General features: G+C 47.4%; 1 protein-coding gene across 1 annotated transcript in view; it reads right to left on the bottom strand.

Moving 5' to 3' along the window:
* Positions 1 to 17,680, bottom strand: part of COG2 (component of oligomeric golgi complex 2) — a 1,367,578-nt gene that overhangs the window by 214,736 nt on the left and 1,135,162 nt on the right. The window contains exon 14 of the mRNA XM_069607998.1: positions 155 to 227. Coding sequence (XP_069464099.1) covers positions 155 to 227 — 73 coding nt within the window. The remainder of the gene's footprint in view (positions 1 to 154; positions 228 to 17,680) is intronic.

The following is a 17,680-nucleotide window of genomic DNA, read 5'->3' as shown; positions in this document are numbered from 1 at the left end:
AAATGATGGACATCCAACAAGTATGGCGTAACAGTTACTGTTGGCTAGGAGTACAGCGGTCACTAATTGAACACTTGCATTATATTTTAACTGTTTAACCTGGAAGGATTGGTTTCAAAAACAGATGTGCCATACTTAAAGCTTAAACATTTACCTGACAATACAGAGACATTCTTGAACCCTATCATCTCAAGTTTGGGTTTGATCATTTGCAAAACGTCAGGAAGCTGGAAAAAGAAGTTACACAAAGTTATTTTGATTTCTCAAGGACAAACAATACATAATACGATAACGTCAAATGTAGTCTAATAGGGCATACAAACTACTCCTAATGTAATGTGTAAAAATGAGCTTTATAGAAATAGAGTAAACGTGAAATGCATGTATTTCACAATGTTTCCATTCCCTCGTGTGTTGAGGTTTGGCTACAATAAGAGGCAGTATCAAATAGCAATGAAAAGCAGTTCACCACAGACTCATTTTATCTGACATCATAATGTAACTAAGAGATACTGTCACAAAGACCAACAAAATGAAGAATTGTCAACACATCTGCACGCAAAATAAACCTAAGCCTTCATGGATCTCAAAAACACACTGGCTTAGTATGTCAATAGGTCACATTGTAGCAACAAAGAAATCCCACTACAGCATTCTGCTATAGAATCTCCAAAAACGCTCATCAGACACAGTGAACTATTCTCCATGAGTGTAGGGAAAACAAAGGGCAACATTTACAAACTGAGCACAATAAGGGACATCTTTCAACAGTACGTTGCAATGACATAATATAAAGTACTTACACCCATTGCTAGAGAAAAAACATTGTGCATAATGAGGGATCAGTTCTGTATCCATATTGATACAGTTCGACAACAGAAGACATTTACATATGATTGCAGCATTACCTGCTATATAAAACGTCAGGCCAAGTTATGCCCTCAAGGACACATTTTCAATGTGTTTTTTTGATTTTTAATGGATTTTATATCTGAATAAACTTATTTACTACTTAAGTTTCAAATAGTTCTTTTTATAGTAGCTCCATTTGTAATAACATAAGTTCTGCTATCCTGGGATGGTCAGTAACTTTACATACATGAAAGGGAGGCAGATCTTTCATCTTTTTGTTAGTTACACAGAAGGCAGAGTCGTCACTGACTCCTTTCTACTTCAGTCATCTTACTAAGGTCGCAACAGGGTGCTGTGCAGAGCTAAAAGGCGGATTACTAGATTTTGAGTCGAAAGGAAGGAGGACTGTTCGGCAGGTCCCCTCCACCTTCCATGCAATTATCCAAAGTCCCACTGGACCCTTCTTCTTATACACTTTGCTGGTGCCCCCAACTGTTTGGCCCAGCTACCGACGAGCATCGTAAACTATGTCCTGTAAATTATACAACTGCTATTCAGGATGAACAGGTTACTTACCAACTGGTAATGTTCTTTCGACTGGATGTTCCTCCAACGTATTCCACATCTTTGACATGTAATGTCCACAGCTATGCTACTTCGGAAATATTTCGGCAGAGGCCGTCCGGCGTCAGTTCGATGTCCCTCGAAGGCTACGTCACCGGATGTTATAAATAGGACGCACGGCGCTAGTAGCCTCAGTTTATGTTTTTTCCTCCATAACGTCACATGCTCGTACACCATGCCTGCTTCACTGCACATAGCCTTGAGGGAACGCAAGCTGCAATAGCATAGGAAATTCTCCAGAGGGGCGGGCTGGGAGGGTGATGTGAATACGTTGGCGGAACATCCAGTCAAAAGAATGTTACCAGTTGGTAAGTAACTTGTTCTTCGAATGGATTGTGTCCTCCAACGTATTCCACATCTTTGACAGACTCCCAAAGCAGTACTTGAAAATGAAGGAGGGAGAAGAATTTATAATACCCAATCAGATGGCAGAATAAAGAACCGCTTTACCAAAGGCCATATCTTCACTATAGAGCGTATCCAGGGAGTAATGTTTGACAAAGGTGTGGATAGAAGCCCATGTCGCTGCGTCACAAATATTCCTAATAGGAACTCCCAGCTGCAGGGCTGTAGAAGTAGCCACGCCCCTAGTGGAGTGAGCTTGCAACCCCTCAGGAGGGTCCTTGCCCGCCAATCTGTAACATTCAGTAATGGTGAGGATAAACCACCTGGGCAAGGTCTGTTTGGTAACAGCCTGGCCCAATCGGTGTCCAGCGTACCCCACAAAGAGTTGATCGTCCACTCTGCCCCTGGACATCCTAGAAATATAAAAGCTCAGAGCTCTCCTAGGGTCCAACCTATGGAGTGTCTCCTCTTCCTTGCCAGGAGGAGGAGGATATAAAGCAGGAAGTACCACTTTCTGGCTTAAATGAAACTCAGACACTAATTTAGGTAGAAAGGAAGGACGTACCCTCAGTACAACCCTATCTTTGTTGAACACAGTAAAGGGTGGCTTAGATGAAAGTGCCTGCAATTCACTCACTCTGCAAGCGTATTTAACCACAACCAAGAAAACCATCTTGAAAGACAACAGTCTCAACGGACAAGAGTGCAGAGGTTGAAATGGAGCACCCATGATGAATTTCAAGACCAAATTCAGATCCCAAACCGGCACCTGAAACAGGGACGGCGGGAATACATTAGTGAGCCCTTTAAGAAACTGGGAAATCAAAGGAATCTTAAAATAAGTACATTCTTCAGACGAGTGCTTGAAGATAGACAGCACCGCCAGGTAACCTTTAATGGTACCCACTTGAAGACCCCTCTGGGCCAAAGAAAGCAAAAAAGACAGAACTATGGGAATGGAGCACTGAAAAGGATTGACATTGTGTCCTCTGCACCAGTCACAAAACTTAAGCCAATGGCAACGGTACAGGTATTTGGTTGCCGGCCCCCTGGCCGAAAGCAACACCTCCATCACGTCATCCGGGAGGTCCCAATCCTTATACCTCAACTTTTCAGATACCAAGCGTGAAGGTTGAGAGTCTGTTACGCTCACCTGGTATCCATAGGGACGCCACCCAGCTGGGTTACTCGCTGGTATGCTTCTCAGTTTTGCCAAGATGTGGTCTGCGGCGAAGGTTCTGCCTGAAAATACAGGAGGACTGTGTTCAAGATAGGACGACCGGGGTAAGTATCCTCCCTCCACCCCCTTATGATTTCAGCCCCTCAGGGGCCCTCTTCTCACCTTGTGGTAGAGTTAGGCGTGCTCCCCATCCTGCCTTCTTTGCAGGGGCGCGTTGTCTTTCGTGGGCGTGTGCGGTCCAGTTACTTCACTGACGCCGGCCCATTTGATATCGTTCAGGTAGGTCTTATTACTGCTATTTAGTATTGTTGCTATCCTGCATGCCTCTCTTGTTTAATAATGTCTCTTTTTCTCCCTTAGGTATGCAGAGCTTCAGCGCGGCAAACTGGCTTGGTTGAGCCCCGCTGGTAAATGATGGCGCTTTAAGAGCGCTATGATGCGTTAAGTAAGCGTTTTGCGCAACGCTGCGATGGCTTGCCTTTGCTAACCTGTTTTGTCTTCTTTCCCTACAGGCCGCGGTGTTCTTCAGCGCGTGTGGAATTTTCAGGAGTGGTGCCAGCCGAGAGGCGACCAGCCAGGTAAGCCTTTTGAGCAGTTCGTACCTTGCAATGTCTCTTCTGCTTTCTTAATGTTACCTCTATCTTCCTCTTTCAGGTTGTGCAGTTCGGGAGGCGTGCAGATCCAAGGAAAGCTGTTCTCAGGAGCTGCGAGTAACTAAAGATGAAGACTGCAGGTAAAATGCTGCTGCCAATGATGTTCCTTTTGTCTCCATGCAGGTTCTGCTTCTCCGAGGTTCGGGTGTATAGCTGGACACGGTGAGCGTCATGTTGCAAGCTGCAAAGTAACGCAAAGTGTGTTGTCTTGCTCGGGTGTGGTTTAAATAGCCCCAACAAAATAGTCCAGGTAAAGTAGTCCCTAGGCTACCACACCCAAAACACTAGACCGCATAGCTTGGTTCCGAGGAACCAAGCTATACGGATGCCTTTATGTTGGCTGACAACACAATAAAGTAGTTCCCAAGCACATTGTTTTTCATGATGTATGAGCCTGGCGGCATAGGCGCCAGGACTGGCCCCAACAGGGTTTTGGAAGAGGATGCCAAGCTCTAGAGGCCGAGTCCTGACTCCACCTGGCCAATGGGTTTGCCAGAGGGGGTTTTGGACGAGGGTCGTGAAAGCACTCCCCCCTAAGGCCCCTCCCATGGTGTTCCTTCTATCTGGCCCAGGTTTGGAAGTTCCGATGGAATTTCCTGATTAGACGTGGTGCGTGGATATTCTCACTGGGCTCCCAGGATCTATCTTGTGGTCCAAATCCTTTCCAATCGACGAGATAATATAGCTTGGTCCTAGAGTATTTAGAGTCCAAGATATGTCGTCGAATTCTGGTTCTCCGTCAACAAGTATGGGCTTAGGTGGTGTCCCAATCCATGTGCCGGGTTGCATTGGTTTCAGGAGGGACATATGAAATACCGGGTGGATTTGTAGATTAGGTGGTAAATCCAGTTTCACGGCTACAGGGTTGATAATTGCCTTAATGGTATAGGGTCCTAAGTATCTGAGATGAAAGGTCCGGGTTCCCTTGATGGGTACGAATTTAGCGGCTAACCAAACTTTGTCTCCTACTTGATAATCAGGGGCCTTTTCCGGTGTTGGTCGGCGAATCACTTTTGTTTTTCTTTGGCATGAATAAGATGTTCCTTAGCCCTTTTGAAAGCCTGAGTAATGGTGGTGTGTAGAGTCTTTACCGCTGGCATTTCCAAGCTGGCTGGAAGGTCTAGTTCAGAGGTACATGGATGACTGCCATAAAGGGTATAGAAGGGCATTTTCCCGTGCTTGAATGCAAAGAATTGTTATATGCACGTTCGGCTATCCATAGTAGGTCTTTCCAATTCCTTTGTTCGTGGTGCAGCATGCACCGTAAATATTGTTTGAGTGTCTGATTGGTTCTCTTGGTTTTGGTTCTCTCCAGGAACACATTTGCTAAAGTGGCTGCGTCTAGGAGGCATTTCGGAGGAATAAAATGGGCCATTTCCGAGAATAAGTCCACAACTACAAGGATGGTGTTGAACCCTTGGCTTGGAGGTAGATCAGTGATTAAGTCAAGGGAAAGAGTGTGCCATGGAACTGGAGGAATGTCCAATGGTTGTAGGAGACCAGATGGTTTTTGTTTCTGTGCGCAGACACCGCAGGACTGAATATACTGAATGATGTCCTTACGCCAGGTAGGCCACCAAAAGTTCTCTTTCACCTTAGCTAGGGTTTTGGCTATCCCAGGTCGCCCTTCGATCAGTGAATCGTGATAGTTTGAAATACTATGCTGTTGTAATTCCTTCTTGGGTACATATAGGCGATCCCTAAAAAAGGGTAGATGGTCCTTGATGGTATATTGTTCTCCTTGAGTTTGCCATGCGAGGAAGGCAACAGGATTCATTGTCCGTTGGAATTTTTTCCGTAGTTCTGCTTGTGTTAAGGCTGTCGTGATACCCAAGAGTTTGTCTTCAGGTATAATAGGTACTGGGTCTGGAGTTGTATATACCATTTCATCTATGCCCATGCGAAATAAGGCATCTGCCTTTCCCTTTCTGACTCCTGGTCGAATTGTGATTACATAATCATATTCGGCGAAGAAAAGGGCCCACCGTAATTGGCGCGAGGACTGGGCCTTGGCTGTTTTGAGATATTGCACGTTTCAGTGGTCTGTGATGACTGTAATGGTGTGTCTGACCCCCAGAAGGTAGTGCCTCCAGGCTTTAAAGGCAGACTTGATAGCCAGGAGTTCCTTGTCCGTGATGGCATAATTAATCTCTGGAGGTGAGAACTTTTTCGACCAGAAGGCCACAGGATGTAGCTGGCCGGTTTCCAGGTCTCTCAGTGAAAGGACAGCCCCCATTGCGAGACTGGACGCATCAGTTTCAACGACATAAGGGAGGTCTGGACGAGGATGTTGCAGGATTGGAGCAGAGGTAAACCTTTGTTTAAGTTCCTGAAAGGCTACTTCTGCTTCTTGGGTGCAAGCAAACTTTTTATTTTTTTTTCATAATAGTACTGTGATTGGGTGCACAACCTGAGAGAAGTCTGGGATGAACCGGCGGTAGAGGTTCGCAAAGCCCAGCATGCATTGTACCCCTTCCAGAGACGTCGGTGAAGGCCATTTCAGAATGGCATCTACCTTGTGCATGTCCATTCTGATGCCTCCTGGAGTAAGGATAAAACCAAGAAACTCTACTTCGGTGACATAAAAAAGCATTTTTCAAGCTTTGCAAACAAGCAATGTTGACGGAGCTTGGTGAGGACTGAACAAACGTGCCTGACATGATCTTGTTTCGAGGCGGAGTATACTAAGATGTTGCCTATGTACACTAAGGCGCACACATCAATTAACTCCCTTAAGACGTCATTCATTAAATATTGGAATGCCGCAGGAGCGTTGCATAACCTGAAGGGCATGACTTGATATTCAAAAAAGCTGTACTTAGTACGGAAGGCGGTTTTCCATTCATCTCCTTTTCTGACTCGGACCAGGGTGCAACGCTCCTCGAAGGTCCAATTTGGTATAAATCTGGGCATCTTTAATTTGGTCTAGCATCTCAGGGATCAGTGGCAAGGGGTAGCGGTTCTTCAAGGTGATCTGGTTCAATGCGCAGTAGTCAATACAGGTTCTCAAGTCTCCTTCCTTTTTCGGTACGAAGAACAAAGGACTGGCTGTGGGGGACTTCGAAGGACGGATAAATCCGTTTGCTAGGTACTGCTCTAAATAGGATTTCAAATGAAGTTTTTCCGGTTCTGTGAGAGCGTAGATCCTGCCGCAAAGGATTTGTGCACCAGGAACAAGGTCAATATGACAGTCATAGGGCCTGTGCGGCGGCAATAAATTGGCTTGGTCCTTTCGGAATACATCCTGGAAATCATGGTATTCACTTGGCAAGGTATTAGTTGCTCCCAGGGTTGATAACGTCGCTCCGGGAGACATGGGGATACAGACGTCGGGTTATCCCCAACAAAATAGTCCAGGTAAAGTAGTCCCTAGGCTACTACACCCAAAACACTAGACCACATAGCTTGGTTTTGAGGAACCAAGCTATGTGGATGCCTCCATGTTGGCTGACAACACAATAAAGTAGTTCCCAAGCATATTGTTTTTCATGATGTATGAGCCTGGCCCCAAGAGGGTTTTGGAAGAGGATGCCAGGCTCTAGAGGCTCGGGTCTTGACTCCACCTGGCCAATGGGTTTGCCTGAGGGGGTTTTGGGCGAGGGTCGTGACAGAGTCCTGAACTCTGGATGGAGAACCCGACTGCCCCCCCCCACCCTTGTGCGAAAAAAGATCCTCTCGGTATGGAAGACGGCGTTGGAGGGCAGATGGACATTTCTAGAAGGTCCGGGTACCACGCTCTCCTGGCCCAATCTGGATCAATGAGGATCATGTGGGATCCGAACCTTCGCAACCTCCTTAACACTTGAGGAATGACGGGGACTGTAGGTGACGCGTACATAAGTGGGAATGGCCAATCCACAACAAATGCATCTCGTAAGGCTCCTCTCAGAGGAAATTCCCTTGAGCAGAATCTCTCGCACTTCCGGTTGACACTGGACCTGAAGAGATCCATTTGTGGGGTTCCCCAAAGGGCGAAGATCTCCAGAAGGACTTCCTGAGCCAACTCCCACTTGTGAGAGACCGCGCTCTGCCTGCTCAGAACGTCCGCCACCTCATTCTCCTATCCAGCCAGATGTACTGCCGAGAGTGATATTCCTTGCTGTATTGCCCAGAACCAGAGCTGCATCGCCTCTCTGCATAACGGGAGTGACCCTACCCCCCTTTTTTGTTGAAGTAATGCATGGCCACTGTGTTGTCCGTCATGATCAGGACATTCTTCCTCCACACAGATGGCAGAAAAGCCTTCAGGTCTAGCCTGATGGCCCTCAGCTCTAACATGTTAATGTGGAGTTTGGACTCACACAGAGACCAACGACCGATGCGGTCAGAACGTCGGCTTGATCTCCCCTTCCTGTGAGGGAAGCGTCCGTCACTACTGTCACCTTCGGCCACGGTTGCCAAAACGGCTCCCTCTTCATCGGATTCCCATCGTGGGCCCACCACAGAAGATCCTGTGAGAACGACAGCAGAATCTGAATGGGATCCGACATTTTGCCTGAGAATTGTGACCACTGCATCTTGAGGGCCCATTGCAGGGATCTCATCTTCAGTCTAGTCTCTGGCACCAGAAAAATGCAGGATGCCATGAGGCCGAGCAACCTTAAGAATTCGAAAGCCGGAAGACGCTTGGCATGTTGAAATTTGTCCACCAGTTGCACAATGTGATGAGCCCTCACCTTGGGAGGCCAGCACTTTCCCAAGGACATGTCCAACACAGCCCCGATGTACTGGAGCTGTTGGGAAGGTGTCAGACGCGACTTCTTGAAATTGAGGGAGAAGCCCAGCTTGTGGAGGGAGCGGCAGGTGAGGCTGAGATGATCCATCGCTTGCTCAGGAGAACGCGCACAGATCAGCCAGTCGTCCAGGTAGGGGTAGACGTGACTCCCCCCTCGCCTGAGATAAGCTGCCACCACCACCATTAGCTTAGTGAAGACCCTCGGGCGGAGGTCAATCCGAATGGCAGGACCCGAGACTGAAAGTGCGAGAGTCCAGCCGCAAACCTCGGTTACTTCCTGTGCTTTGGATGGATCGGCACATGCAATTAAGCATCATGTAGGCCCAGAGAAACCAACCAATCCTGAAGTCGAAGGGCCTGAAGGAGCTGAGAAAGAGTGACCATCTTGAACTTGTCCTTCCTGAGGAACTTGTTCAACAAACGCAAGCCCAAGATGGGTCTCAGTCCTCTGTCTTTCTTTGGCATCAAGAAATATTGGGAATACCATCCCTTGTTCCTCTCTGCTACAGGCACTAGTTCTATAGCGCCTTTCTCCAGCAGGGTCAAGATTTCCTGCACAAGGAGCGGATCCGGAAGCTTCAAAGAGAGGCTTCCCGGTGGATTGTCGTGAGGCTGCTTTAGGAAGGGAAGGCAGTAGCCGTGGGCTATTGTCTCCAGAACCCATGCATCTGGAGTAATAGCTCGCCATTCTTCGAGATGCTGAGACAGTCTGCCCCCAACCAGCGAACAATGGAACATGGCCTCATAGCTGTTTCGGAGCTGCAGTTGCAGCGCCTGAAGGCAAAGAGGCTGCTGCTCGAGCGGCTTTGGCACAGCTATTTCCCCGACCACCACGGGTACTTCTCCGTTGTCCCCTTTGATTGGAGACTCCTCTCATCCTACCAAAAGAGGAGTAGTAATGAAAGAAACCTCCCCTCCACTGTTGTCCCCTAGGATGAAAAGACAGAGGTTGACGCACTGCTGCGCTCAAAGATTTAGCAGCAGCTTTGGAGGTCTGCAACCTAAAGCTCACCTGGTATCCACAGGGACGTCACTCAGCCTGTTCTGACCTCTTACGACCTCGAACCCTTCCCTGGAGTCTACTCGACTGGAGACTGGGCCTGAAACACAGGATTGGTAGAGTTTAACTCCCTATTGTCTCTGTGTGCTTGAACCCCTTCTTCCCCGGGGTCCAACCCTTCCCTTTGATCCACAGGTCACCTTGTTTTCTTGGAAAGTGTGCTCTCCATCCTGCTTTCAGTGCAGGGGCGCGTTGATTGATGCAGGCTCATTGCTGCCTAGTTACTTCACTGGCAAGAGTCCGACAGTTAAGTATAATGAGTCTTTTGAACAGTTCTCTAACTTCGTTCCTTTCCTTCCTTAAATGATGGCCGGCGTCCGGGGATGGCGACGTGCTGCTGAGAAAAGTTGTGCTGAAGCTGAGTGAGAGCGCGATGCGCTATGCAACCCTTTCGTATTTGTATTGAACGGAGTTCTTTTTCTGTGTATTTTAGGTGCCGCAACGTTTTCAGCGTGGATGCCGGTTATGAAGAAGAAATGCGGTGAGTAAGCACGGTATGCGGCGCCTCTAGATGTTTCCACGCTAACCTGGAGCGTCTTTTCCCTCTTGCAGGTGGATGAGAAGTTCCGGAGACAGAGTTCCCCCATAACGGCTGGGATTCAGGTAAGCGTTTGAAGCTCGTACATTCTATAAAAATAAGCGAAGATTTGCTGAATGCCTACTAATGCCTTTTTTCTGTTCTTTTCCCTTTTTCTTAGGAAGCAGCGTGCCGGGATGGGAATGACACCGTCGAAGATGCCCGCAGAACAGAAGAAGATATGAATGATGGGCAGAAGTGCCGCAAGGTACGGCTGTTCCTAACGGTGGTCTTGTTCGTGCAGGAGCTGAGCGCAGAAGAAAGATGCAGGCCTACTGGAGACCGATCCGAACACGGTGAGGGTCATCCTGCAGGTGCAGAAAACACAAAGCATGTTTCTCAGCCTGGGCGTGGCTTAAATAGTCTCTGGGTACCCCAGGTATCTCTGGGCTGAACCACACCCAAAAGACTAGACTGCACATGCAGTTCTGGGAACCAAAATATGTGGGGGCATCCATCTTGTTCCCATCAATGCACTACAAGTCCAATTCCCAATGTTATCCTATGGGAGTGACTGAGTCTGGTGCCATAAGCGCCAAGTCTGACTCCAAGTGGGTCTTTGGAGGGATGGAGAGGCCCTTGAGGGCCATGTAGGTGATCATGGCCTGGCTCCAGCCTGACATCTTGGAGGGATGGGGAGATGAGGGGCAGGAATCATGACACAACCTCTCAAGGCTCTCGTCAGCCTTGCTGCCAAACAAATGAGAGCCATCAAAGGGCATGTTCAGAAGACGGGCCTGTACATCCGGAGCAAAACCCGACTTCTGCAACCACGCAAACCTGCGTATAACGGTGCTTGCAGCCATGGACCGGCTGACACTGTCGGCCGTGTCCAACCCAGACTAAAGAGATTCACAAATGGCAACCTTGCCATCTTGCATGAGAGCAAGTAACCCATCCCTTTCTCTTCCCTCCCCTCCCCGGGAATATGCTCAGCCGCTAGAGAGACACAATTCCACAGAGTGTGTGAAAATCTTGCCAATGCACAAGTGGAGTAGGCCGACTTCAGCGCCATACTCCCTGCAGAAAACACCTTGCGTGCCAAACAATTGAAGCGCTTGTCGTCCCTATCAGGAGGGGTGGTAGGGTACGCCGCCTGCCTTGAGGTGGCTGTAGCCGCCTGAACCCCCAAACTCTCGGGATTGGGGTGAGTGGATAAGTAGCTGGGGTCGCGACTAGAAAGGCAGTATTTTTTAGTTAACGACTTGTTAACCGCCGGAAGAGACTCCGGGGTCTGCCAAGCAGCCGCCACCCTTTTTTGCAAAGTCAAATTAAAAGGCAACACTGGGTCAGTGGATGGACCTTTATCCAAAATATCTGTCAAGTCATCCTGAACAAAAGCATCCGGAGGACTAGACCAACCAAGATACTCAGTAACCCTAGCCATCAGTCTCCTACAAGAGGATTCAGCATGAGCCCCAGGCTCAGGCCTGCCAAACTCCACCTCCAGAGATGTGTCTAAATCACTGCCATCATGTAATGATTGACGTAACTCCTCCAACTGACTGTCCCCAGAAAAGACAAGAGCCACATCAGGCTCAACAGGGTCAAACTCCAAATCTGACCTCCCCTCATCCTCATAGATATCATCCAGAGGAAGAAATAACTCCTGCCTAGGGACAGAAGTGGGTCTGGAGTCCCCAACAGGCTTCACAGACTTGGATTGGAGGATCCACAGTACCACAGAACGTCATCAGCAAATTCTGGCTAAACCGCCCCGAAGGCATAGAGGGCGCCGACGGCTTCGGCGTCGACAACAGCGCTGATGGCGCTGAGGGCTGGCGTGAAGGCAAAGCACTGACCTCTGTATCCGACGGACACAGCGCCGACTCGAGTCCTTACCAGATTTCTGCGGTTTCACCGGGGACAAAGACCGAGACCTGGATCTAGCACGTCTCTGGCGATCAACCTGAACCTTGTCCGAACGGGACCTCGAGGGTTCCCGATGAGTATCACGCAGAGGACCCGGGCCCGAAGGCTCGCGAGTATCGGACCAAGACCGTTCCCTGCCGGCTTCTTCCGAAGACACGGACGGAACTGTGCCCTGGGATTGAAAAATCGCCAGCATTTGCTCACTGAAGGCCTCCCATTCCTCCAGAGTCGAGGATTTAGTGGGCCAAGCCACTTTACTCGCGGCGCCGTCATCCGACGAGGACAGGGAAGGCGACCACTGACGCTGCTTCCGGGAGTGCATAGACGAGGACGACGAGTGGCGGGACCCACTTCGGGATCGAGATCCCCAGGACTCCTTCCGACGAGGAGAGTCACCCCTCGACTCGTCGGTGGACATCCCATTCGCAGCTTTTCTGGACTTACTGGGTTTAGTACCCTGACCTACCTGTAACTTCGCCTTACGCTCCCGCAAGGACTTAGCAGTCAGCGACTGGCATTTCGAACAGACACACCCAACAAATGCGGTGCGGGTCCTTAATCGACATCTTAGACTTACAGTCCTGGCAAGTCTTAAAGCCAGACCGCAGAGTCGGAGGAGCAGACGAAGAAGACATTCATGAAGAATACACAAGGCGCACCAAGTTCTCGAAGCAAACATGTTTGCGGAAAAAACGGAACTGAGGCTACCGGCGCTGTGCATCCTATTTATAACATCAGGTGACGTCGCCTTCGAGGGACATCGACCCCACGCCATCGACACAGGACACCCTCTGCTGAAAAATTTCCGAAGTAGCAGAGCTGTGGACATTACATGTCAAAGATGTGGAATACGTTGGAGGACACAATCCATTCGAAATCATATTTTGCACGAATTTTAGGCAGAATTCTCCAGAATGGCTAATTTCCCTTACCTTCTGAGACCCTCAGCAGCTTGCTGGATTTCTAGGATTTATTTTTTTCACCTGGTAAGAGTGTGAGCCTTTTATCCCACTCTTACATGAGTTTTGCTGTGTGTTTAACATTTTTGTGTTCATAGACTGTGGAGCCTCACCTACTCCATAGGCATCATCTTTTTACTGTGTGTTACACAGCACCTTCAGTGCAGTAACACAGGGTTCTCTTTTTCAGACTTCCCACTTAAAACTCCATTTTCTGGGACTGACTTCTGTCTCCCAGAACATGTAAAGTTGCCATTGACCTTATTAGTCTTTTTAAATCCACTGACCCAGTACAAACTATTTTACATAGAGTTCTGGAAAGGGTTAATAATTATCCCTTTTTGTCTGTTTCTCATGGAACATTGTTTCGTTCCCTTTTCATTAAGATTTGGCTGGTGGCAGTGGTAACTACCCTATTTTCCTACTGCAGTTATTTTAAATAGCCCTGGTATTGTTTTAGGCTATCTTAGTAGCCTCAAACTTAAATCCGCTGGACCATATTTACTTTTATACGGTTCCGGCTGGGTTTATTCGCCATTTCTTTTTGTAAAAGTCTTTCTCGTGTTTTACTCTGCGCGCCAAACCAGGTTTGGTGCCTTTGTTCGCTGACCTTTCCCGGGCTTCTGCACAGAAGCCCTCCTTAGGCGCCTGAATGTCTGAGCGGGACAGGATGTGAGGGAGGGGTTTGAGACTCCCTGCACAGGGTCTCTTTGGAGACCCATGTCACACTTTGGTATGATTGGCTGTGGTGACTGTCCCCGCGGGACAGCCACCCTGCTGTGTGATTGACAGCCAGGCTGTGTGGATGGGGGAAAACTGCATAAAAAGCAGGTCTCTGGGACTGAGAAGGCAGAGTCGCCACTGGATCGAGAGAACCAACCAGAAGCTGACAGAAGAGGACCTCTACCACGACTGAACCTCCCGGTGAAGCTCTGCTGCGGGTCCGAATCTTCAAACTTTGACAGGGAAGATCTGCAAGGAATCTTCTCCCCTTGAGCTGGTGGGATAAACCAGTTCGCCAAACTGCAAGTCAGGCCTCCCTTCTCTGTGCTGTGCTGTGCACAGCTACAGTGAACCGGATAGCCAGGAGGAACGGACCTGCTTGGGTTTTAAGGAGCACACCTTTTATTCGTTGCTTTGCTCTGCTGCTGGTTTCTTCCCTGGGCAGTGAAGGACCCTCCAGTCTTCCTACTTCATGTCAGTCCGACAGTCTCTTCAGGAACCGTGAGCCTGCAGGATCTGCCAGGAACATCCACCTCAGCTACAGCCTTCTTCTCCATTTAAGGTACTGTTCACATCCGTCGTTCTTTCCGTCCGACCGCGGTAAACGTGTTTGAATTCTTTTGCCAATCTGAGGGGTTGTCCTTCTCTATTCTTTAAAGTAAGATTTTGTCCGACCAACTTCGTTATGAACTCTTGGCAAAGACTTAACCGCGAACTACTCTGAACTGCGATCCTCTGCAAAGACATTGGTCCATTGACTTTGGCCTTGGCCTCTTGATTTGATTTCCTCATTGTAGTTACTTTTTCTAGATTGCCCTGCTTGCTTACTTGTTGGTGCTGCTCAACCTTTGTATAACTGTCTTTCCCTCCCATTTAAATTACTGGAGTGCCATTTTGCTCACACTTCATTTTGAGCTTAACTTGTCCAGAATCTATTGGGTGTGGTGTAGTGTATTAAGATTGTGATGTTTCAATTGCTTGATAATAGTGACATGTTTTATAACTGGTGTGTAAATAAATGTATATTCTTTTACTCAGAAACCTTGAGTCGGTGTTTGTTTGAACCATGGCAATTGCTGTCCTTTGTGTAACTATTGGTACTGCTCACTTTACTCTTGAGATAAGTTAGGCTGTTCAGCCATCGCTACCACTTTACTGTGTAGTGCAGGCTTGTACCAAAGGTGAATTTGTACTGTCACTTGTAGTCTTAATTGTGCGTGGTGTTATCAAAGGGTAATGCATATGATTCTGCCTAACAACGAACGACCCACCCAGATATGACTCGGCACCACAACAAACTCCTCGCCTTGAGACAGACCTGTGAGGGTTGAAACATGTGTCGGTTGATTTAATTAAGGAATGAGTAAATCTTATTCACTGAATATTTATTATAATCTCTGTGACCAGCGCAAGATATCCAGTTGCAACCCCCAGTAATGCTTCTAAGGTAGCAGCCAGAGGGAAGTCTGCAGTATACAAGTCTTGAAAGTGACTCAGATAAAAAAAATACAACAGCAGAGGGCTTGCCAGTACAAAATGAGGTAGAGGAGCTTTCTACATTGCGCATTACATTTCTGATAACAGCTGTAGCTAGCTGAAATTTTGAAAGCAACAAAGGGTACTTTTGCTTGCTTGTATTGAAGGCAGGTACATAAAAATACAGCGAATGCAAGCACAGCAACATTACAACCAATAAAACGCATATTGACGTAACCCTAACTATACATTGTTAAGATATAAGTCATTAAGAAGATTGGTAGCATATACAAGTACCAGGTCTCCAGGAAGCATATGATGGGGGTAGAGCATTCTGCACAATACCAAAATGATAATATGGTGAAAATATAATGAATTTGAATTATTAATGTTTTTTGTGTTCATTTCCTCATTGGCTTCTGATTTTACATCTTCTTGTAAGGGCCACAAACGTATTTAAAAAAAAATCTTTAAAGTCAGAACTTGCTAGTAAGATGCTATGGTTTGTAAAGGTTGAAAGGCGGCTTTGCTTTTTAGGCTGAAGTATCGGTTTTCAGTGGAACACACATGTAGTGAGAACAGGACTGTGCTTGTTGCAGAGGACCAAGGGCTGATCTGGTGCTCTTAGTAGTGGGTGATTAGGCAGCAGCTCACAGGCATGTCGGAGCAATATCTTGAGTAACCAATAACTAATGTCAGGATTAAGACGAGGGGAGGGTGGAATCCTGTGATGGGAAGACCTACTCCAGTCCTCCAGCCATATTCTCACCCTCTCCACACTGATGCTGTGCAGGCATACATGGGCCACAACACAATAGGGTATGCCAAGGACTTGTTCTTGCTGTCACTCAGATTTATCAAGTGTGTGGTATGAAAAGACAGTTTTGGCTCAAATCAGGGTTGTTTATGAATTGATCCTCCCTTTTTAACCTGATTTATATCTTGCTAACTATAGAAGTTAACGGCTGAGTGATGTAAACTCTGCAATGTAATGCATTGTTTTATTGCTTTATATGCATTGAGCTTGGTTGCTCCCATTCATTTAGTGTTCGGTGAAGAGTGCATGATAAATAGCATTTGCTTTACATCTTTTAAAAGTGCTGAATCCCTAATCTATAAATTACAATAGATTGCACTCTTTAGATACTGATACGATTATAATTACTATATTGAACATTTAGCAATAGATTTGGTTAAACTATTGGCATTGGCATAATTTTGTCATACCGCAAAAAACACCTTGGGTCTCCTGCGTTCATCTTTTTAGTGGCCGACAATTTAATTAGAGCCATTTGGTGATGTTATACTACTTTTGTTATCTGAGGTTATGGACCTAAATGAGAGGCTTATTTCTCAATCAGCTTGAACACGCAGCAAGTATTTTAATTCGCTTGACCTCAAGCCAGAGTGAAATACCAAGTAATAAATCAAGAAATGCTGGTAGTAGGTCCAGTCCTCGATTTTACATAGTTAAATAGACTTGTTTCTTGAAAGCATTGTTCAGAGGCAAAGGCACAATTTATTGATTTGCTTGGCTAAAATGATTGCCAGACAATAATATTGCACATGTTATATCAATATTATTGCTGTTTCAAAGCTCTTTCTGTAACTATTACCCACTGTAGAGCTGCTCATTGTACCAACCTCAAAAGGATGAAATCCTGAGGTAGCCATGCTGGAATTCGAACCGTCACCTGCAAATTGATACGAAATCTCAGCAGCAAAGTTTGTTCCACTGACTATATGACCGGCTAATGCATAATTCAGTTAGAAAAGCCAGAGACCATACATAGTGACCCAAAGGTGAAGCAATTGTCCTCTTGTGGACTGTCTCTCTTTGGGTGCGTGTCCCAGCCTCACAATATCCTGAATGACTTTGTTTCGGTTTCTCATATGGGTGCGAGTCCAAGACTCGCAACATTCTAAGTGGGTCTGTGATGAATCAGAGATGATTCACCCAGGAAACCTGACCTGGAACTCCTCATGTGGCCAGGGAAAGGTAGACGCTTTCTGATCCTGACCCTGAGGGTGGTATTAGTTGGGAGTATCACATGGGAGGGGAGACAGGTTAGGAGGAATGGGAGATCCCCTTAGGTAATTTCCACCAAGACCCTAGTCTCCTAATTGCCTATTGTAGGATTGAAGCGGTTGATGAAACAGATGTTTGTGTTAGGGAGTTCAAGTCCCAGAATTCCCAGAGAACTGGGACGAAGAAGAGGGCTGCAGAGGCACAATGTTGTGCAACGCAGCCCATTGAGGTTAATGACCAATACCTGAGGATGGCTAAGAGGCATAAAAGGCCCGCTCAGGTGCAGGCCATTAGAACAAGCTCCAGCCCCAAGGCGAAGCAGCAGCAGCAGGAGGGCAGAAGTAGTAGTGTTTAGAGGAGTTTTGCAGCCTCCAAGAAGCAGAGGAAGAGTCGCGGAAGAGCCAGGACCAGAGTAGCAAGAGACGTTAATGCCGGTCCTGAGAAGGTTGCATGTGTTTGAGATTTCAGCTGCAGAGGTCGCGCAGCGGAAAGCGGATCTTGGTGTAACTTTCCCCACTGTAAAACGCTCAGCGGGGGCAGGCGAGCACCAGAGCGTTTGGGGAAGCCGTGAGCACTGTTGCAGAGGTTGCGTCAT

This window comes from Ambystoma mexicanum, chromosome 4q (assembly GCF_040938575.1).
Source record: "Ambystoma mexicanum isolate Mex_15411 chromosome 4q, UKY_AmexF1_1, whole genome shotgun sequence".
NCBI lineage: Eukaryota > Metazoa > Chordata > Amphibia > Caudata > Ambystomatidae > Ambystoma > Ambystoma mexicanum.
The sequence above is the reverse complement of the archived record's forward strand: the minus strand, read 5'-3'. Positions and strand labels throughout refer to the sequence as shown.